Source organism: Sebastes umbrosus, chromosome 16 (genome assembly GCF_015220745.1).
Source record: "Sebastes umbrosus isolate fSebUmb1 chromosome 16, fSebUmb1.pri, whole genome shotgun sequence".
Lineage (NCBI taxonomy): Eukaryota > Metazoa > Chordata > Actinopteri > Perciformes > Sebastidae > Sebastes > Sebastes umbrosus.
The window spans coordinates 6,571,227-6,594,568 of record NC_051284.1 but is presented as its reverse complement, the minus strand read 5'-3'; the positions used below and the strand labels follow the sequence as shown (position 1 = coordinate 6,594,568).

General features: G+C 41.8%; 1 protein-coding gene across 1 annotated transcript; it reads right to left on the bottom strand.

Moving 5' to 3' along the window:
- Nucleotides 1–570: 570 nt before the first annotated feature.
- wdr43 (WD repeat domain 43) lies at nucleotides 571–22,946 on the bottom strand. Its single transcript, XM_037746571.1, has 18 exons — nucleotides 22,737–22,946; nucleotides 21,422–21,556; nucleotides 20,603–20,724; nucleotides 17,924–18,044; nucleotides 15,828–15,946; nucleotides 15,617–15,719; nucleotides 15,327–15,391; nucleotides 13,900–14,059; nucleotides 12,993–13,079; nucleotides 12,709–12,834; nucleotides 11,526–11,675; nucleotides 11,072–11,158; nucleotides 10,927–10,958; nucleotides 9,662–9,725; nucleotides 8,820–8,933; nucleotides 5,371–5,440; nucleotides 2,382–2,443; nucleotides 571–1,737 (listed from the first exon to the last, which is right to left on the bottom strand). The coding sequence occupies exons 1-18, from the start codon at nucleotides 22,944–22,946 to the stop codon at nucleotides 1,594–1,596; spliced, it is 1,971 nt and encodes a 656-aa protein (XP_037602499.1). The 3' UTR covers nucleotides 571–1,593.
- Between the last annotated feature and the right edge of the window lie 396 nt (nucleotides 22,947–23,342).

Genomic DNA, 23,342 nt, shown 5'->3' with positions numbered 1-23,342 from the left:
TTCACTGCTCAGTAGAAACTGTATTATTTAAGATTTAATCTTCGGAGCAAGCTTGGACAATAGATGCAATATAAACGTATCACCCATTAATTGATTCTGCCACACCATTTATGCTGTATTACCTTCAGTATCCCTGTAGTATACCTGGTTACATTAGGGCCTTTGTGCAGTGTTGCAGATCAACGAGCAGAACCACTTTACAACAATATTGGATTTTTTTAGATCAATGGAATGAAGTACCTTTGTTAAGTATTTAATTTAGTAGATTAGCCAAAAACAATGTTCTCTTTTTGTTTCTCAATTGACTTCTCAGAAAGGCTACTCACAATATAGATCAATACCACAATGAATTTACAGAAACCATGCTCGAGAATTGTATCCTCAACATCCACTGCATGTGAACACTTTTAAATATGTATGACCTCAACAAATTTCCCTTTGGCTATTGCTATGCCTATAACGGGCAGATTAAAAAAAAGCAGCATCCTGTGTGGCCTCAGTATAATGATCCCTTAGAGAGTATTATTATTCAGGGAGGACTCTCACCTCCCTCCCATCAGACACGGCAAGCCATTTTGAAAACCCATTTATTCACCTATTCGAGCAAAGTTCACATTTTCCTTTTTCTCAGTTGCCCCTGTGACTAATGGGTTCAAGGCAGTGGACATCGGGGCATGCCCAGAAATTAAACGCACAAAAAAAGAAAGACAGTTAAAACAAAAGAGGGCTGCAACAAATCCGGAAACAATAATAATAATAATAAAAAAAAAAAAAAAACAGCAAGAGACTTTACAGGAGTTCATTTAATCCCAAGCATTTCTGGGGGGGGTAGCTGTAGAGGGAAGAGCTCATACAAACACTTCACTGTACATACAGATTTACATTGTGTTGGGGACATGATGCATTGTGTTGCGTGGCGAGCCCACCTCTGGATCGAGCGGTATTCTGTACAACAAAAGAGCCCCTGCGTCCCAAACTCCACACCTGCACTGTGGTTGCATCTGTGAGCTCCGCTGAACCAGGCGTGTTCCAGATGGCCTGCAGAGTTGTCTTTAGAATTAACAGAAGGAGTGCCGTCTCATCTACTGGTTAAGCTGCTCATACGATATACTCTAATAATACTATATTATTACATAATAACATAAAAATTTGGAATGCACGTTGCAGTGTAGGCAAACTGGAACACCGCCGAATTATCTTTTCAGTCATTTTCAAAGCAAAACTCGTCAGGTTGTGGAGCTGGGATGCCGACTGAACTGACAACAGAAGGGGGAAGTTGCATTCAATTTGATTTTTTGCAGAATGTTTTTTTGCCCTACTCCCCGAAATGCTGCATCTGTTCCTCAGATGGGGAGAAAACGGGGAGCGTGACATCACCACCCTTGTGGCTGAACTGTGTTGTGGGTTGGGGTGGGAGGGGGCGGGGGGTAGGGCCAAGCTGCCCACATTTCAACACCATGTGTCCCTTGATTTTGTAAAACCATACTTTGTTCTGATAATAAAATCATAAGCATGAAAATAAAATGAAAGTATATATAACTCTTTCAGGTCCATTTTTATGTATGATTGGCATTTGCTCCTCGTTCCTTTCTCTCACTCCTCCTCGCTCTCGTTTCCGTGATCCATGTCTTCCTCTCCGTTCGCTTTGGAATCTGTTTTGCGGTCTGGATCGTCCTCTTCCTCGTCTGCTTGTTCCTTCTTGTCTTCTTCCATCACCTCCTCCTCCTCCTCCCAGTTCTGAGAACGACCAAAACAAAACCAACATCTTATATTAGTACTCATCTCAGAAATGGACAGCCTAATAAGCAGGGATGGGTACTGAAACCTGGTATTAACGGGCACTGGTGCTAAATTATTAGAGAGATTGATAAGCTCCAGTTTGTTTATCGGTACTTTTTAACGTTTTGGTGTAATTTATTATCACGCTGCAGCGCGCATCTCCTCACACACACACAAGCACACACATGGAGCAAATTCAGCAAATAGCAGAGCAGAGAGATGACGGCAGAGACAGTGAAGTGAACCAGGTGAAGATAACTGACAACTATGCTCATTACTCTTACTCATTACAACATTTTGCCTAGTTAAATATATTTAAAATATATGTATAGCCAATATGAACACTTCAATATTTGTTTACTTATCTCAAGTCAAAGAACCGAACCGATAAGGAGTATCGAAAAGAGTAGAAGTATCAATAAAATCCTAAAGATGCCCATTTCTACTAATAAAACGTCTGCAGTTTGTCAACACGCACTAATTTACAGTGGAAACATTACTGCTCGGCCAGTTCTTCCAGCTGTTTGCAGCATTACTTTTGTTAACTTCTTTGAGCAGACACTTGTGGGATCTGTCCGACTGGCCGGTCTATCATAACTTACATCAGAGTCCTCATCATCGGGAAGTCCTTCGTCACCAGAGGCCTCGTCTTCGTCAGATGATTCTGTAAAAAGGGCACACAAGAAAACAAATCCATCAGTGAAATACTGCAAAACTGTTTTCACTCCCATCATTGCCAGTGCAAACCCCCTCCCACACGAGGAAAACGCTGAGGAAAGAAGAGAAAGCGAAAAAGCCTTTCATGCTTTTGGTTGTGTATAAATATCATGCCACAGACAGCAGATATTTGCATTTCAATACCAGAGCGGGGCCATTTGGTTGTGACAACAATACCGACTGTGCGGTGCATGAGGGAGGAAAGTCAATATGATTTGCCGAGGCTATCTGCCCCATTAGGTCAGCCAGGCGTCGTCTGCTGCAAACAGTCACCAGTGGACTTTGATAGAGATGTTACTAAATATTATACTCTTGTATGTAATGAGTGCAAATATGCTTATGAGCTGTAGATCAGGAAAATTAGACAACGGTAATTATAGACTGTCTATAAAGATGGAGAACATGACAGCTCCACAAAACTGAAGCCAAAACATATTGATTGCCCCCCCTGGTGGCTGGCTGCAGTTTAGCTCATAAATCTGCCCCCCCCCCCCCCCCTATGTTAGCGGATAGGACATGGGCCAAACTAAAAAGTACTCAAATACATTTTTCCCCAAAGATGGTATCTAAAATTGTAGGTAGTTCTTATCATGCTGATTTATGTTCTAGTGTTCATTTTCCCTGATATGTTTGGTTTTAATTAGTTATTTGATGCCATAAAAGGTAGGGGTGAGAGGTCATGATTGACAGCTGTGGTCGCTAACGAGCTGTGGCCGTACTTGGCTCGCGATTGGTTTGGGCGGGACCTCGTTACCGCGGCTTCACCATCCGATCACTACTGCGCAGACTCTGGCTCCAAATGTCGTCAAAAGCGCAAATATTTTTCTATGTGTAAAAAAGAATTGCATTTGGTCAAAAAACAAGATTTCGCATATGGGGCTCAAAAAAGCTAGAACCGGCCCTGCTAGCCGTGAGTCTTTAAAGTTGGAGGAGCTGCAGGACGAGATGCTCCTGTCACGGGGAGAGGAGCAGCATGTTGCCACGGACAAAATGCGATGGAGAGATCTCATTGCTGTCTTATTACCCAAAGGGGATGAAGAGGAGTAAGTAAATAAGTGGTTAACATTAGTAACAGGATTTTAGCTGTTGCAGAGTTTTGACTCCTCGTAGTTAACGTAACGTTATCATCGGCTCACTCACTGAGAATACAAACGTTGGCTGCCGACTCGTTAGTGAGCGTTAACTGTAACGTCACCGTTATGATCAAACAGTCTAACGTTAGATAACTGGTAACGTTAATACTAGAAAGCTTACCTCATTGACTTGGGAATAATTTTTAGCCGCTGCGGCTGTCGTGAGGTCAGCGCCCGGTGGTATGTGCTGTATGTGTGTGTGTGTACGTGCGGTACGAATCGGGCACTGACGGTGTGTGTGTTTATGTTGTCAAGGAGGTTAAATAATAATGGCTCGCTACACAAAACATGCAGTCATTTTCATCGCTGTTCATTGTAATGTAACAGGTATTTTTCTTTCAACTCTCCCAAAATTAATTTTCATCCTCCCCGATCATATTTTTTTTCGGCCCCGGGAAGACGGGACGCTCTTAAGCTTGAAGTCCTGCTCCAGACAAAATAATGGTTGAATTTCAGCCTACATGCACGTTTTTTTTTTTCAGCTCAACATTGTTGAATCAGAGCAGCTGATTGAGAGCAACGAGCTAGCGGGACAGCCGAGTGCTGTCTCTCAGCGCACTCTGACTCCGCTCTTGGGATCAGAGTGAGAGATAGAGGGGGAATAAAGAGGAGAGAAACAAGTGCGACAGTAAATGGCAACAAAATCACACTCTAATGCACTGCAGAAGGATTTATGATGTGTTTTTGTAATGTAATTATATACTGAGGTGGGTCACACAGATACTGATAATGAAAAGATGCAGCTTTTTATATTGTAGACTGATGTAGTCGAATTTTTGAAACACTTTCTAAATAAGACTCCATAGTCTAACAATGACATGTTTAAATCGAATTGTGATCTTGAATCGAAAACACCCCTAATTCTAACTGTAGATTCTGTCCACACAGCCTATGCTTCACTAACAAGTCTGACACAACTCAGCTTCCTGTCAAGACTCCCAGGTTGGACCCATAATAAGCCCGGTGCACAGCAGCATCCTCACAGGACTGCAACAACCTCCTGTTCATCAGCTCCCCCTTTATGAACTTTTCCGGTTTTTAAATGAACCTTCACATCCTGGACCGCTGACGGGGGTATTGGGGACTCAAAGCGCAGCTTAATTATTTCATGAAAGCCAATTTTCTGCGTGGTTCAATAAAGCGTCTTATACAGTACGGTAATGAGAAATGAGAGCGAACAGAGCGGGGCATTGTTGTTCCGCTCAAAGGGGAGGATCTGAACGCTGCCGGTCAGGTTGCCAGGCAACAGGAGTCATGTTTGCGTGCGGTGCATCGCCAAGAGTGGCTGCGTGATGGGCAACATTGGCTTCATAAATCTGAACTGACTCGATGTGTGAGGAATCCTGAATGACTTGAGGGTGAATTGACGAGATAATGAATGCCAGTCAGACATAATCAGAAAACCTTAGTCTGGCAGGGCAGCGGGCGATCAGTGTGACCTGTTGCACGGCAGTGGGGGTTTAAGGAGTCACTCCAGTCAATCACGCATCTCAAATGTACAACTGATGAGTTACGGACCGAAATAAGATGATCATTTTTGTTTCAGTCAGCTGCCACTCACACTGCTCACCAGACTGAATCATCACTGGGACTGAGAGGTGGACCATGGTTGTGATTCTACATGAGATTTGAAGGGGCTAAAAATAATTGTGATGCCACCAAGGGAGAAGGTTTTAAAGAACAGCTGGGAGACAGATTAGTTCAAACTGAATACAAAGAGAGACACAACAAGAACACTTACCTTCTTCATACACCAGCTTAGCTGTGTGGTCAACATCTGTAACTGTGTTGCTGCTGTCACTTGTCGCCACCTAGTGGTAAAAGAGAAGATGGGTATAATGAGATCCAATGAAGGATTTGTTCAGATCATGATAGTACAGTATATTTTTTAGGGATGTCAATTGATTCAAATATTTATTCGCGATTAATCACATGATTGTCCATAGTTAATGCGATAAATCACAATTTTTATCTGTTCAAAATGTACCTTAAAGGCAGATTTGTCAAGTATTTAATACTCTTATCAACCTGGGAGTGGGCAAATGTGCTTGCATATATGTATGATTTGAAATCAATTAACACAAAAACCCTCACAGGTACTGCATTTAGCATGAAAAATATGCTCAAATCATAACATGGATAGCACAACTGCAGCCCGACAGGCAACAACAGCTGTCAGTGTGTCAGTGTGCTGACTTGACTATGACCTGCCCAAAACTGCATGTGATTATCATAAAGTGGGCATGTCTGTAAAGGGGAGACTCGTGGGTACCCATAGAACCCATTTCCATTCACATATCTTAAGGTCAGAGGTCAAGGGACCCCTTTGAAAATGGACATGCCAGTTTTTCCACGCCAAAATTAACCCCAAGTTTGGAGCGTTATCTAGCCTCCTTTGTGACAAGCTAGTATGACATGGTTGGTACCAAGTAGGGATGTTAATAATTAACCGTTTACCTCGGATAAGTGAAATCTTGCAGTTGCCGTTAGGAGCACCGTAAGACACAGGATCATGATTTTTTTCAGGTTACCTGTTTCATGTAGTACTGTCACGACATAGCGGCCGTTTTATAAAAATAACTTTTTTTAATCATATTTGCTTCAAACCCGCCTACTTCAGCTTTAACGGTTAATAATTGGTTAACAAGGGTCGGATATCGGTTTAAAAAAGTCTAAATTAGCATCCCTAGTTCCAATGGATTCCACAAGTTGTCTAGTTTCATATGATGCCAGTATCTTCACTCTAGCTTTAAAACTGAGCCCGCTACAACCTAAAAAGCGCGAGTTGCATTAAAACACATTTGGGTTAAATTCGCTTTAACTTTGACAGCCCTAATTCTTTTCAGATTTTATCCACAAGTCACTTTTTAATTAAATGCATCTCCACATAAAAAAGGGAATGTGATACAACACGGAGCCAGTTTTACTAAAGGACATCACCTTGAGATCTCCCGTGGTTGAATGTTGCTCCCGTACTATTTAAATGCTCGGCAGCAAGATAAAAACTAGTCTGCCTACGTGTTTGTTCATCAGTCCTCAAAGCCCACAGGCTCTCTTCAGTCCTGCTGTTGCACACATGAGCCAATTAGGGGTTCTATGTTTTCATGACTCCATTGGATTAGCTGTGTATAAAACTGAGGTGATGTGCATTCTTTGTGAATGAAGGATGAATAAAAGATCCAGTGAAGTCACATTCCTGCCGGAGACGCCTCCAACGCCGACTTCACTGGTACGAGTGGCAATTTCCAAGATTTGTGTCAGCGTCACATTCCCAACACGCTGTAGTTTATTATGCAGCGGGTTGAGGATTCTGATATTGCACTGGGACAATATACATCGGCGCCTGAATTCATTGTGTGGAGGATGTAAAGCACGCAGCCAATCTGACCCTACAAGGAGGCATGTCTGTTCACGAGCAGAACCGCCCGCCATGTACCTTCCTCCGCAAGGACGGAAGCTGTCAACTTTGCATTTTGGGAACTGATAATGGCCTCCGCGGGTCCTTGTCCTTGTAAAATCTGCAGATGCGTCTTTGTCTGAATTTATTGTGATGCTGATGTCAGGGACGTAGCTAAAAACCCGTTTGGAAGAATCTCTGTCCGCTTCTATAAACGGACCGCTCCATCCGGGACAACGGGGAAATAACTTTCTCCACAAGGTCACGAGTACCGGCTTTGCATTTTTGGAACAGACTGTTGTCCTTGTGGGACAGATGTGCCTGAGGACTGGGGTGGAAAGCACAAGTCTAAGCTCAAGGTTATAAATAAACAGCAGTAGTCTGACAAATGTATTGGGTTTTTCAAAGTTGATTTAAAATAAACTTTGTGCAGCTAGTCAAGAGAGAAGTTGTGTAAACTGTGATGTTTGTTAGTCATATATAACCCCTGTGGATTTCCCCCTCAGAGCAAGCGGTATTTATTATCGTACTTTAATGGATCTATAGACATATGCAAACACTAAATTAACTGCTCAGCATTTTAAGACAAATTTCTGGCGGAGGCAGAATTGTACATAACTACTCGCTGCACACACGTTACAGCTGGGCGATAATCAAATTCCACCGCTTCCCAGGGCTCTCTGCGCCCTCTTTCTGTGGGGAGGGACGGGGACGGGGGGGGGCCCTGCTCCCGGCACAACTGTCAACCGGGGCGGACTGACCAAGTGCGTGGTCTGCAACGATGTCGGCAACCCACCCAACCCGTCTTGAAACACTGACCCCGTCTCGTTTACCATGCTTCGTTGGTGTGACTATCTTTCCATGTCATCACTATTCACATCTAAACAACCAATGTGTTTATGATTAAATTGTTTACAAGAGCACAAAGTTCTTTATAGTGCTAGCCTCTTAAAAGGGACAGTGTGTAGGATTTGGTAGCATCTAGTGGTGGGGTTGAAGAGTACAACCGAGTAACCCTCTGATCACTCCTCCCTTTCCAAGACTGCGGTAACGTGAGCCGCCGTGGTGCCACGGTTTTGCACTCTGCTGCTCACGTTACCGCAGTTTCACAAGATTGTCGGAGAACTACGGTGGCCTTCAGGTAACGTAAAAACGTTAAAGATTCTCTCTCAGTGTTTGGTTTGTCCGTTTTGGGCTACTGTAGAAACTTGGTGGAGCAACATGACAGACTACATGAAGAGGACCCGCTCCCTATGTAGATATGAAGGGCTCAACAACAATTCTTAGTTTAAGGTGATTATACACTAAAGAAAAGTTATTAATATGATATTCCATTTCTGATAATAGATCCCCGAAATGCTACACACTGGCCCTTTAATTTTACCCCCAAATGGCACCACAATGATGCATTTAACTTTAAAACGTAGGCTAAAAATTGTTCTTTCTAAATGGATGTTGGTTCCAAAGTCAATGAGTAACCGTGTTAAATAATCATGATCTCAACGTTGACCAAAATATTCTTGATTATGATTTTTGCCATAATCGAGCAGCCCTAACTCAAATGCAAGAATCCTCTCTGCCCACAGGTGATGTTTGGGAACTCAGAGTCAAGTTTCCAACAATGAGCTGGGAGGACATTTTGCACTTTTGCAGGGTGCTATTGGGCACTACATCATCATCAAGTAGGGGAATCTAAGCTATCGCTACCACCCGATTCATACCTATAACATCAGAGTCCATTCATAAAAACACTTAAGATACTGTGCTCATTTGTGTACATGGTTGACACCTACCTGTGTCATCAGGAGATAGAGTTTCCCATGCAGCTTCGTTAGCTTGTGGAACATCTTCACTCTGCTCTCAATCATGTGATAAAGCACTCCCAGCTGGGAAACCAGGTCTGGCAGCTGTTGGGATACACAGATGGATTAGTTGGAGGTAAAAACATTTCAGCAGCAGAAAACACACAAACAAGACGGCACTCGACGATGAGCAGACCTCTGCCAAGGTCTCACATCCTCCATTACTTAATGCTTTCCTATAATGTATACATAAGGCTAGCCAGCAGACTTGAACTCACATTTATAAAGTGTAGAAAGTTGAAGAAAACAGTTCATAGAAAGGGTAAGGTTTTCTCTTGTTAAGATCAATCTGAACAGCAAATGTTTTGTCTGTATGACCTCACAGGTCAGGGGATATGTCAGCTGAAAATCAAAACGTTGGCCGACTGACAGTGATATGGTAAAGGTCACACAGGGTTTCCTCATCTTTCCAGCATCAATGTGCATAATAAATGGGTATTCGGCTGCTGGTTATGGAGATATTTTGGTTGGAGTCGACACACACAGGCAATCGCATAATCTCTGCTGTGTGGTGGGAGGTAATGGCTGCAGATCTAACTGAGATTAAACATGAATGTCGACAAAGGGAAGGGTGCTGTGCGTTTGTTTGTATGCTTGTGTTATTTAAACTGCTGTGTGCTGTGCTTAGGGGAATCACATTATGCACTGTGTAGACCGTGGAGAGTCTTAAGTGTGCCGTCTGAACAGAAGACATTATGGTACAAGTCAAACAAGCAGATGCAAACTGGAGTCTGGTGGCTTCGTATGGGCACAATGTGATGATGGTAACTCACCGATGCCAGGTATGATGTGTGGTGCATGAGCACGGCCTTGAGCCACCGTACCATTAAAACCGCCCTGTGGGAAGGAACAAAATGAATATCCTGTCAGGTGGGAGTCAGAACTGCATGATTGTAAATGATCAACATGATGTTTTTATAATGGAAAGTAAAAATCAGCAACACAAACATCACCGTCTGCATTAGTGACTTATTTCTAATCAGTATACATCAGACCGGTAATACGTCATCCAGAGTACTCTCGCATGACAACCCCCCCTTTTAGGAGAAAACAATCCCGTGTCCCTCATAGACGGTAACAGCGTAAACAGAAGAAGTTGAAACATGTCTCCAAACTTCTACTTTGAACAAACCGGTAATAGTAATAACGCTACGTTGAAGAGTTGCTGTGTAGTTGGTTGCACCAACAATAAATCTAAAAACGCTGATCTCGGATTTGTTTCCCTGCCATGACCTAAAAAAGATATAATAGAGGGCCTCTAGGGCTCCAAGCTATAGACCAGACCAGCATGGCGTCATCTCCGAGGCTGCGCTCCCGTTTGGGGGAAAGAAACTCGCCGTCACAGGAGAGAAAATGGCGAAAAGCTGTTGTGTAGCGGGTTGAGTGAGGCTTTGATTTGAGGCACATACGATACGTGAATATTCACTGTCAGTGTGGCAAATGATGCTGGTGACAGTAACTAGCATGGCTAGCTAACGGGAGCTACGGTGGGAGGCTGCTGCAGTAATTAATTAACATTATAGCAGCATCAGACTGTCGTCTCCAACTAAATCTCAGCCTATAGATCAAACAGTTGGCTATTAACATGTTGGTTATAACATCTTGATTTCGGACAACATTTAGCCTAACATGATTCTATCAAATATGTATATAAGTCTGGTTAAGCAATATCCTGCCACTGTGTGGGACGGGAGGAGACTGAAGGGACATGGCGGCGTTCAACCTTAAATTTATTAAGGTATCGCGATCACTCAGGTTCAGGCAAGATTGCAAAATAACTATTAGACGCGTGTAAAACAAACGTTTGTATAACAAACGTTTGTATAACGAGAGATGAATGCATACGAATTTGTCAAAATTATAAATTAAACGCGTCAAATTGTGTTGAAGTCTACGGGATCTTCGATTTTTCTATCCCCCAAAAGGTGCCGCGGCTCTGACTCTTTGCAAAATACCCGTATGTGCCGGTCTGATGTATAGACAGTGTCAACTGAAGCCACTTGAATGCTTACAGTTGATCTGTAAAGCTTGGACTTACATGAAAGGATGCCCTTGGAGCCTCTTTGTGATCTACAGGAGAGGAGATAAAGGGTTGATTTAAAAACTGCAGTGAACCATTGAACAGAGTTAACAACTTCACTGAGGAATAAATATGCAGTGGTTTGTACAGTAGAGAGACTCACCTCTTCCACCAAAGGTAAAACAGCAGGGAGGGGTAACCGAGCAACCGTTTTCTTTATCACCATGTCTTTACGAGTCTGAAAAACTTTCTGTGGGAGAGAAAGGGAGGGGAAAAAAACTAAGATATTAAGATTTGACTAATATAAAGTATAGGCTCATGTTTTGTGTCACCCAGGACATTCAGGTCAACCTGCTTAATTGTAAAAGCTTTTACAAGTTTGAGCTTACGGAAGCAGAAACATCCAGACTTGGTGTGACAGATGTTTTAGGGATTTGGGTTTAAAATGTTCACACCCAAATGAATTAAACTTTTGGCTGGTAGTACATGTCCTTTTAACCTTCTGAATGGAAAATGAGCAGAAATCTGTGGGCAAACCAAACGGAGGAAATTCACTTCTCCATTTATCAAACTTGAATGTTTCCTTTCAGAGCTCAGACTGTGGGAAGAACACTTACATTTAGGATGTTGGCGTCGTTGCTCTCCAGGCCCTGCACCAGCAGCACTGCAAAATTGTCTGTCTGTAAAGAGGCCGTCCCTTTAGGAGTCCCCTTCCCGCCGGAGACTGTAGACAGATCGATTTCACCTAGTCGCTCCGCTATCGACATCTACAGGAGGACAGAGAGGTTTTAGGTCAAACAGGAATTGGCTGATATCAGTTCACACACTAAATGTACCCATCTTAGCCAGCTTTAACACCAATATCACACAGATTTATCACGAAAACGAGTCTGAAGGCATGCAAAGCACTATGTTTAACATGTTCTCACAGTTTGTATTCAGTGTAGCCAGAATGTGAAAATGATTTCAGAGAAGATTTTCTCCAGTACATTAAACTGTTTCTTATCCTTTGATAAGCACTGGCGCTGTCAATCGATTCAAATATTTAATCACGATAAATTGCACATTTTTTATCTGTTCAAAATGTACCTTAAAGGGAGATTTGTTGAGTAGTTAATACTCTTATCAACATGGGAGTGGACCAATATGCTCGCTTTATGTAAATGTGTGTATATATTTATTATTGGAAATCAATTAACACACTACAATGGCAGATATTGTCCAGAAACCCTCACAGGTACTGTATTTAGCATAAAGAATATGCTCAAATCATAACATGAAAAACTCTAGCCCAACAGGCAACAACAGATGTCAGTGTGTCAGTGTGCTGACTTGACTATGACTTGTTTGTAGCGTTATTTAGCCTCCTTCACGACAAGCTAGTATGACAATCATCATCACTAATGGATTTCTTAGGTTTTCTAGTTTCATATAACACCAGTATCTTCACTCTAGCTTTAATACTGAGCCCGCTACAACCTAAAAATCACAAGTTGTGTTAATGTGTTAAAGAAATTAGTGGCGTTAAAATGAATTTGCGTTAACGTGTTATTATCGGGTCAAATTTGACAACCCTACTAAATATATAAAAACTAAACCTTTCTGAAAAACTAACTAAAACTAAAATAAAATCGAAAAGTCAAAAAATAATTTACAATTCAAAACTATTATAACCTCGGTGACTAATCCCCTGCACCAACTCTGAAATGCAAACAAGTTGTTTGGAGTCTGAGCCAAAAAGCCATCAGAGACGCAGTGAGCCATCATCATCATCATCATCATCATCATCAGTGAACCCACCTCTTTGGTGTCTGTGTCTTTTTTCCTCTTCTCTGACCCCTGTGGGGTTCCCTTGACGGGGGCTTGGTGACCAGGAAGCCCTGGGACCAACACTCTGCTCTTGGCGTTCACAATTGGGGTTTTCACCTGGAACACAGAAACAAAACCTCAGCTTTTCATCCTCAGTCACAGTTATAGTTTAATGGATTGGCAAGTAAGACCATATAAAGGGTGTGTGGAGAACATGCCCAGGCTACGTCAGTCTTCTTGACTCATATTAAAAGACAGGAACACTTGATTGTTACCTTGGAAACGGTGGTCTCCATGGAGAGGGACAAGCTGGTCTGAACATCCCGGGTTAAACAGACGTGTCGCTCTGCTGTGTTGATCTCCTGAACAGATAAGAGGAGGGAGCGTGGCAGGTCAATCAACAGCTTGGCGAATGCAGGTTTTTAAAGGCTGACAATAGCAACTTAACATTTCTCTGAAGCTACCAAAGCTGATTAACATCTTACGTCTGGTTTTCAAAATAAGGTGTTAAAGGGATATTTATATACAACATACATGTATGGAAATAAGATTGAGTGGATTATATTCACCAGAAGTATAAAACATTATGTGTCCACTAATACGTGAGGGAAATGTCTTTATTCTTTGATTTTTGGGTTGTTGTAAAATAATGTAATAAATAATTCCTGACAATGACTGATATATTTGACTTCAGGACATCTCTGACTACATACATCCTGAAAATCCAACATTTTTACTGTATTAATATAGAGATTTTCCAAAGTAAAAGTCCTTAGAAGTGTATGATTCAACTTTTCCCCATGGTCTAGTGTTAAAAAAAATGCAATAAATGTAATATCGAATCGCAGCACTTAAAAAATCGCAATACATATTGATCCGGCACCCAAGTATCAGGATGGTATCGAATCGGGAGATAAGCTGTCGTCCCAGCCCTAATTATTATCCAACATGTGGAATACAAGTCACAGCCATATGTTTCTGACTTCCAGGAAAATGTAGTAAGATCTTTCGTCCGGTTGCTTATACAGCACAAGAACACACACCAGGATAATCAACTCTTCTATAAAGGAGATATGGAGAAGAAGTGAAGCGAAACAAAACATGGCTGTCCAAGCCCATCTTCATAGTGGTCTAATTCTAGTAGTGAAACGCGTGCATTTCCGCAGCCTCCTGTGTACTTACCACTTTCTCCATCACAGGCTGTAGGTGGTTGCCGTAGGCCATCATCACCGTCTGCGTATCAGCTCCGAGGGCGGCGGCCAGCAGTGGGATCGGCACCGGGGAGTCCTTTGTGTCTGACATTTGCACCGTAGATGAGGGGGACAACGGCTTCTTACAGGGCCTGAGGGTACAGATGTTTAGACAGGACATGAGCAAGCCTAGTATACAACCAGCGTTTACGTTAGCCGGCATATGCCGACTTTTTGCCGCCGTCACGTGTAGTTGTCTGGCAGATTAAATGATCAAATAAATAAATAAATAAATTCAGTTGTAGCATATTAAATGGCCTAATATTGTAAGATATGTCGTTAAGAAAACTTAATTATTAACTAAATATAAAAATTATACAAAAGTTTAAACGCCTCCACTCCGCTGTGCTTCTAATCCAAAACATTTTGTCGTATTCAGCAAATATCTCCTCACGGTCTGCTGGCTGTCCATTCACATGTGCTATAAAAAAGCCGTCTTCCTACACAGCCAGCTGACTGTAAATGTGAAATAAACAAAGTGGCTCGGACCAAGCCACTATAATTATGATATAAATAATGATTACATCTATGTTTCTTCAATAAGTTTTGACTTTTGGACAGTTACAAAGATGTGGCGCCACGCTGGCTGTGAGTGTGTACGTGTTTGAGAGAGACAGAGAGGAGAAGAGAAGGTGAACTGCACGCAATGTTTCGGCAAGTTATTAATAATAATTCGAATGCTAACGTTACGAGTGAATCTTCAAACTATTGGGTAGGCTACAACCCTATGAGCCACACAACACTAATTTGAATTGGACGAAGGTGGAAAACAGACCGACCGGCCTATTATTTTATTTATTCCGACTGCTTCTTCATTTAATTTATCTTTAATTTATGTCAAATGTAGGTTATTTTATAGTTATTCAAAAACATTTGTCCGGAATTCTGGAAGATTAATGGCAAAATTGGCCGTAAAAAAAAAAAAAGTATAGCATAAACCCTGTATACAACATCGTATAAAATGTGTTAGATGAGATTCCTTATTCAACCCAAAGTTCGAATCACTGCAGAGCAGAGAAGTGATCAGTGTCTCAATCTGTTAGCAGTGCAATGTCCTCTAACAGCCTCTAGGGGGCAAACATACCAAATGTGAAAATGACTTTCAGCCTCCATGGAGATGCTCTGCATCTAAAAGTTTTAACTATTCAGAGTAGAGCTGTAACAGAAGAGCAACCCACTCTTTCAGTTTGAGATGCTGCCTTTGTTTGAATCAAACGTTATGGACGGAGAAACAGCGAGAGGAATACATAATGTCTCTTAAACATAAAAAAGTAATTGCTTTTTCCAAGTGCTCAAATGTTAGTTACCTAACACTGCCATATGTTGCCTAGTACAGTATGCAGTGTTTTAAGGGCTTACCCATTTAAAAAGTGCTCAAAGAGATGCAGCTGCCCGTCCTTACACACCACTGCCAGCCTCACCGCCTGTGGGAAACAGATAACACACAAACATTCACACAAGGTAAATAAGGTTACATTAAACAGGCAATATGTCTGTGTAGCTCCATAATTACACCACAGGGAGGAACACTTTAGGAAAGCTTGAAGCAAGTGCTTAAATCCCACGCTCTCTCCAAATACATATAATCGTTAACACTCCTAGTATACATTAAGACGTCTGTAATGTGAAGACATTTTGTCAACTCTGACCTCTTCCTTGGTGGTGGACGCGACGAGGTCGATGTGTCGTGGCTCGTCCGTCAGTGTGAAGGACACGACTGAGTTTTTGTCCTTCCCATCTTGTCGTACTTGCCTGCAGTGAGACAACTTCGTGTCAGTTCAAATGAGCATGGCAATCAAAGCCAGACAAATAGCAGTAGATTTCAAATGATGTCACTAACAACAGGGAACGGGCACTCACCAAACACTGAGCAGTCGTTCGTGTGCAGCACCAGACAGGAAATAGAGACCGTTGCTGTCGGGAGGTCGCGTGGTGGCAAAGCGAAGGGTCGTCACAGCCGTAGAGTGGCCTGTGAACTTCTGCAGAGGGAACGATGACAAAGAGCAGGACAGTTGAATCAATTCTGCTGAAAACATCAGTTTGACTGGTTTATAAGCCTCATCGTTTCTCTCCAACTAAACTGGGATCTAGAGATGCACTGATTGCAATTTTCTGACCTTCCTATTCCGATTTTCTAAGACATTTAATTGACAGCAAAGCTCCACACTAACTTTTTTAACCACCATCCTGCAACCGTGCCAAAAATAATTGTAACCGTCCCGAAGTCATTGTAAACCGTCAAAAATTCTAAATGTTATCCATTTACTTTGTTATTGTCATCTAAAAACACTGGAGCTGCAACAATTAGTTGATTAATTGTTTCGTTGATCGACAGAAAAATAATCTGCAACTATTTCAAAAGATTCATCGATTAATCTAGAAAATAATCTGCAGATTAATAGATAATGAAATAACCGTTAGCTGTATACCTAAAAAACACACAATTCAAATCATTAGGAAATAAATGATTGTATTCTTATTGAACTATTTGATTTTAAAAAAAAAATCTTGGCATTGCTAGTTTTAATTATGTATTATAAGCCGCTTAGGGCTTAGTGTTAGGGAAGTTAAACAGGTCATAATTCCCTCTATAATATCTATTTTATATTTAACCCTGTGCGGTCAGCAGACAAGCTGGTCACTGTGATGACTCTAAGCAGCATCATGGGAATTAATTACAATATAACAAGTGTCTGATTAAATTAGTTGTTTCAAATATTTTAAGGTTGTTCTTCTACGGCTTATTTTGCACTTGCAACACTGAAGAACTTCCACGTCGACGACATGCGTGTGTGTATGACGTTAATGTCCGTGCCACTATAAATATGATTGCCAAAAATATCGGAAATATAAGACTCATCGGCCGGTCATCTCTACTGGAATCAGATATTTGCACTTAATAGCGTATATTCTGTAGTGTGTCTTCTAGCATATAACATTAAAACCCACAACAGTTGATCCAGAGGCCTGTACCACGAAGCGAGTTCAACATACCCAGGGTATCTTCTCGCTTAAAACTAACCCTAACAACTGCGATCCCGCTAAGCGGTCCTACGACGGTGGTTATCAACTCGGCAAATCAACCGAGGGTTTGTCAATCTGGCTACGAGCGCGCTCACATAAAAGGCGCGGTGTTTGCAGCATGTGACCAATCACAAACATGGACAAGTCTACTGACAGCAGAGCGGCAGATTTTACAAAGGAAGAGCAAACTATCATATTAGACAAATATTAAGTTAAACACATAATCCAGACTAATGTTGAAGCTGCTAAATGCAGTAAGGACAGCTGACAAAAGAAAAGATGATGTGTGAATGCGGAAATTAACTTATAAATTTAACGGAATATTCAAAAGTCAGATATAGTCGTCTAGATGGGGCAGTGATATAATAAAAAGCTTTCAAAGTAGAAAAGATGAATATATTACAGTAGTGTACATTATACCCTTTGAAAATTATGTGGCGTGTATGACTATTTCAGCCTTCTTTCAGCTGCGTCCCAGACACCAGCAGTGTGAAACGGACTTGAGAGCGATTAAAAAAAACAAAACATAATTCAAAAAGGTAAGCACATACATCATACAGCCAGCTGTCCTTCCTGCATTTGTCAGTTAAAACTGTGTTGCTTTTAGCCGGGATTGGGATTTTAACTTCTTCGTATTTGTGTAATATCATTCGATCTGCGCACCGAGCTCCGATTGGACAGTAGGCGGTGCTTTTATACGAGTAAATCTTTTATCTGGAACATAACCTGCTCCGGAGCAGGTTAGGTGTTCAGCATAAGTTACCATGGCGATCTAACCCGGTAAGAAGTGAACCACCGTCGTAGGATAGAAAACTCAGGAGTTAAACCTGAAGTTACCTCGCTAACCCCAAATCCTGCTTCATAGTACAGGCCTCTGGGGTAATAAATCAACAGATATGAAACTAAATAAGATGTGTAAACGTGACACTCACCCTGTAAACCTCCTTGGTGTCCAAGTCCCACATCTTGATGATCTGACCGGCTGAGAGCAGCAGTTTGCCATCGGGGCTCACACACAGACTGGTCACCGCTGCACGGTCCGCCTTCCACTTACTGGGGGAAACAAATAAAAGACACAATGACTACTGGGTTTGTGCATTTTGAGGAAGGTTTATCTTCTAACTGCATTTTTATGGAATTCCATTTGTTCCACTGTCGACATCACAAGCACCAAGCTTTGTTCTCCGTTGTCAGATCTAAGTAGCACTTTCTCTACCGAGTCTTTCATTCCAGCGTTTCGCTTTGGTGTATGTATGTGAAGAGCCTGAAACTTTACGGCTACATTCAACAGCATTACATTTACTATTGCACTCCATCTGATAGCAGTAAAGAAATGTACAAAACGCTCCCACCACTCTCCAAACCATTTTGTGGGTGCACGAATGGGCTTTAGTGAGGATTCATGGTGACATTACGGCTCGTGATTGTATCCGCTGACTGTGCTGCTACTAAATCACTGGAGGAATACGGTGTTTATGATGAAATACTAAACGCATGATGGTAGAGCCTTCAATGTTATGGCTTGTTGGTGTATTTAAGTGTCGGGTCCCGACGTCGGCGGTAGAGCTGCCGTTAGGTCGCATCCACATTCTGATCTTTCAAACTATCTGTGTCTTTTCTAGGAGAAGTTGAGACCAATAGCAACTGCTTTGGTAAGGAAATATCACGGGCTGTTTAAAGGTTATAACAGTTCCATTGTTCAGAGAGGTGCTTTTAAAACACACCATTCTTTTTGAGCAAAGTACAGGTGATGGTTTGACAGTATACAAGAAGCTAAAAGTTTACAGCAATGCGTATGAAAACAGATGCAGCAGCAGTAAAAAAAAAGTTGGTAGTTAATCAAAGTCGAGACGTCCTTTGGTTTTGTTTTAATCAAACCAGATAATCAATAACTTATGGCACTCCATTCAGCAGAACTGACTGTGTCCCACAGCCAGTCTGTTATTTCCTTGGAAGGATTTGCATCCACTGGCCCTTGTTATCACAATGCAAACCCTATACTTAAGCTATCTGTGGTAAATTTAGCTAGCATTCTTGAGGCCCAGACAAACCAACCCGACATCAAAGAACCAGCGGCGATAAAGGCCGACCGTTGCGTCGCCTCACGTCGCCGTTGTCTCGGCCAAAAAGTTGCACTCGAACACACCGCAAAGACTACAGTCAACGGCCAACTACCCCGTACATCCTGCACCTGCGTGAGATGAAATAACTCACCACACCAATAGCGGTAGTCTGTATTTGTTATTCAAAAAGGGAAACCGAAGACGGCGGATATACAAGCCGCTGTTATGATACTTTCCCCATTTCATCTGGCACTGTACTACAGACTGCAGCTCTCTCTGGATGTGATATGTTATATCTATTCAGAAATCTAACAGCATCCTTTTTAGACTTTGGTTCAGTCAGTTCTGGACAGATCAGGAAGAACTCCAATTGTTACCATATTCCTTTTTTTAAAACATATTAGTATATCTAAGGCTACATTCACACTGCAAGCCTTGATGCTGAATTCGGATTTAGGCCACTGAAGTCCGCATTTACTATCCAAAATCTAAGACGATATCTAGTCTCATATCACGATATCGATATATTGATATATAGATCAGCCCCAACGAGGACGAGGAGAAAGACAGTCAAGTAGGTTATTCACATTCAAGGAATTTGCCTCGGTGTTTGGTGAACACAATAAACATATTAAAGTTTCAGTAGGCAACAATTTTTTAGCATCATTGGCCAAACATTCTATAAAAACCTTTCAGCATATTGTAATAAAAGAGTTCTGAGAGATAACTAGACTTCTGCTCCTCCTCATGGCTCTGTTTTCAGGCTTTTTGAAAATCTAGCCCGTGACGGGAGACTTTGACCAATCACGGGACATTTCAGAGAGAGAGCGTTCCTATTGGCTGTGCTTTGGCCATGTGAGCGGTGCATGGCATTCCCTCTCTCAACATGGCTGCCGGGTGACATACTTTCTCATTTTACAGCTAAACAGTACATTACAAGATGTTTCTGAAAACATTTGAGGTGAGAAATAGGCATTACAGTAACAGAATATTGATTCATATTTGATCAGCGCTGCCTAGTTTGACCATTCGGTAGGAGTTTGTGAGTGATTGACAGCCGGCTCTCATAGACGGAGGCTGGACGGCAGACTCCAGCTCGGCTCTGATTGGTTGTTTTCCTCCGATATGTGAAATATTGCAGGTGCCTTTAGGAGCACCGGAGGACACCGGAGGACACAGAGGCACATGTTTGTTTTTTCCAGGTTACCTGTTTCATGTACTGCTGTCAGGATATAGCGACCGTTTTACAAAAATATTTTCTTTTCAATTATATTTTCTCCAATCTCGCCTACTTCAGCTTAAAGAGGAAATAAAAACACAGGCAAACTGCTGCAAAAGCCAAGAACATAAATTTTGAATATAAAAATTACAATAACAATATGGAAAAAAGATATTATAAAAATGACTAACAACTGTGGAGTAAAGGCTGCTACTTCTGTATGGAGTTGTGTGTGGATGGCAGAATCGGAGCCTGGAGTGGTGGGATCGTGATGTGAATGGAGTGACTCCCACCAGCGCAGAATAAAGTGTAATAAAGTAGATACTGACCTTCGCGCCTTGCCTGTCTGCAGGTCCCACTCTATGATGTTTGTGTCATCTGAGCCGCTGTATAATAAACTGTCTTCAGGGTGCCACTCGACACAATTCACTCCTCCGCTATGGCCTCCATCCTGGCAGAGAGAAAATGATAAGTTAGCAGTGGGAAACAAATTATCCTATTATTCAAAACTGAACACTAATACAAATTAGGGCTGTCAAAGTTAACGCAAATTCGTTTTAACACCACTAATTTCCTTAACGCAGTACGATTTTTATGTTGTAGCGGGGTCAATTTTAAAGCTAGACTGAAGATAGTGGTATCGTATGAAACTAGAAAACCTGAAGAATCCATTGGTACAATGTCATACTAGCATGTCGCCAAGGAGGCTAAATAACGCTCCAAAATTATACAAAATCTGGCATGGCCATTTTCAAAGCAGTCCCTTAACCTCTGACCTCAAGATATGTGAATGTAAATGGGTTCTATGGGTACCCACGAGTCTCCCCTTTACAGACATGCCCACTTTATGATAATCACATGTCGTTTGGGACAAGTCATAGTCAAGTCAGCACACTGAGACAGCTATGTGATTAATTTGCGATTAACTATGAAAAAAATGTGATTAATCACAATTAAATATTTGAAATCGGTCGACAGCCCTAATACAAATTCATAAAAACATTCAAATTAATTTCCAGGTTACAGATTCTCCACATGCAAAGATATCGTCATGAACTGTATGAAGTAACCTTTCCCAGGCGGAAAGAAAAATAGGACAAACAAATTAGGATGTAGTATTCAAACGAGGATGAGAGTGTCAGACTCACCAGGGTACAGTGCAGTGCTCCCTTTGCTGTACTGTAGATGAGCACACTGCCCGCTGCTGTGCCCATCGCCAACAGGTCTGCCTTCTCCTCCACCTGACCTGGCTCCGATTTCCTCTTCTTCCTCTGAGGCCCCTCCTGAAAACACAGCACAAAAATGTAAATGTAAACCTACTTAAAACTCCACAAATAATGATATAAGTATGATGTAATTCACATGGAGGCTATGTCTTTACTTGTATTAAAATCGCAGTTTATTACACCACTGACCAGTTTAACAATCTATACCAGCACTGACAGCTGATAAAAACAAATGACTGAATACTAGTAATTGACATTTGAAAAATGTGCTTGGCTCAGCAACCTATTACTAAGTAGTGGACACACCTGGACACAATGAACACATTCCTTACACTATTAAAAACCATAATCACGATTCAATATTTAAACATCTGTCATAAAACTACTAAACTAAACTTTACTTGGGTTTACAAATTGCCAATAGCCAGCATTAACACTGAGGAAAGGCAAGGCAGCTTTATTTGTAGAGCACATTTCAGCAACAGGGCAATTCAAAGTGCTTCACAAACATTCAAGAACATTAAGACAATTAAAACAGTTATAAAAACATAAAAACATTAAAAAGATTAGAAAATAAAAACAAAGCTAAAAATAAAAGCTAGGATAGAAGCTAAAATAGAATATAACACAAGAGTAAAAGCTCTAGAGCAGTATTAGATAATGATCTGGTTTAATAAAAGGCAGCAGCAAACAGGAAAGTTTGAAGCTTTGATTTAAAAGAACTCAGAGTTGCAGTTTTCTGGGAGCTTGTCCCAAATATTTGGTGCATAAAAACTGAGGTGAAACTTTTTTCTAACCTCACCTCCCAGAAAGTGTCATGGTGGCACACGCTCCTGAAGCTTTTGCTGGGCTAACTTTAATAATGACTTTATTTACAGTACTAACTGTCTTTATAGAGTGAGAATCAAATGATCGGGTTAATGTGGTTAACTCTAAGTATTCTTTAGATTTAGATCACCCTGAAACAGCAGATTAAAACACTGTCCCATGTTTTCTACACTAGACTACCATGTGGGACTAACATGTGCGCAGCTGGTGAAAGCTAGCTAGCTGCTAACGTGGTTAGTTAACTCTGTGTCGGACACATGGAAGCGTCCCGCAGTTAACACGTAGCTGAAAGCTTTCTGTAGCATCTCCTTTAAGAATAGTGACACTTTTTCTGCATTTATTGTGCTCACTTCTGTAGGAAACTGAAGCTATAGCTTACTAGGGCCTGGCTTCGAGCAGCCTCACGTACCTTGACTGTCCGGCATGGTCCCCAGGCTATGCAGACACAAGTTGCACTCAAATGGGCTGAAGGCACGAACTCTTGGTGAAGTGTTTTACTATCTGTGTTCCAGATACGCAGTCTGCCGTCCTGGGCACACAGCGCTAGGTATTGTCGTGATTTTGGTGAGAAAACGCAAGGTAGCTGCAGCAGCGAAGAGCTGCCACCGTCGGCCGCCATTTCTGAGACCGCTGCTGCGTCTGTATGCGTGGTTTACACAGAACCAACCACGTGTGGACGACTGAGGGACATGCGCAGTAGCAGTATCAGGAGTAGTGATGTGTTGGACGCGAACGAGCCGGTTCAAAGAGCCGGCTCTTTTAAGATGATTAGAAGAAGATTTTATGATGTTATGTGCTGTGCCGAGGCTTCGGAGCGTGTGTCGAGTAATCCAGAAAGTTCTCCACGATGCGCACATCGAGGCTTGTATCGTTTTAGACCAATTACGTCATTGATGACGTCCGAAGCCTCGCTGCATACCGCTCACTGGTTCATGAAGTGGTTCAGATCTTCACTGGTTAAACCAATGACACTTTCCAGAAGTGACACAGAACACTAATATTACTCCTACTGCCA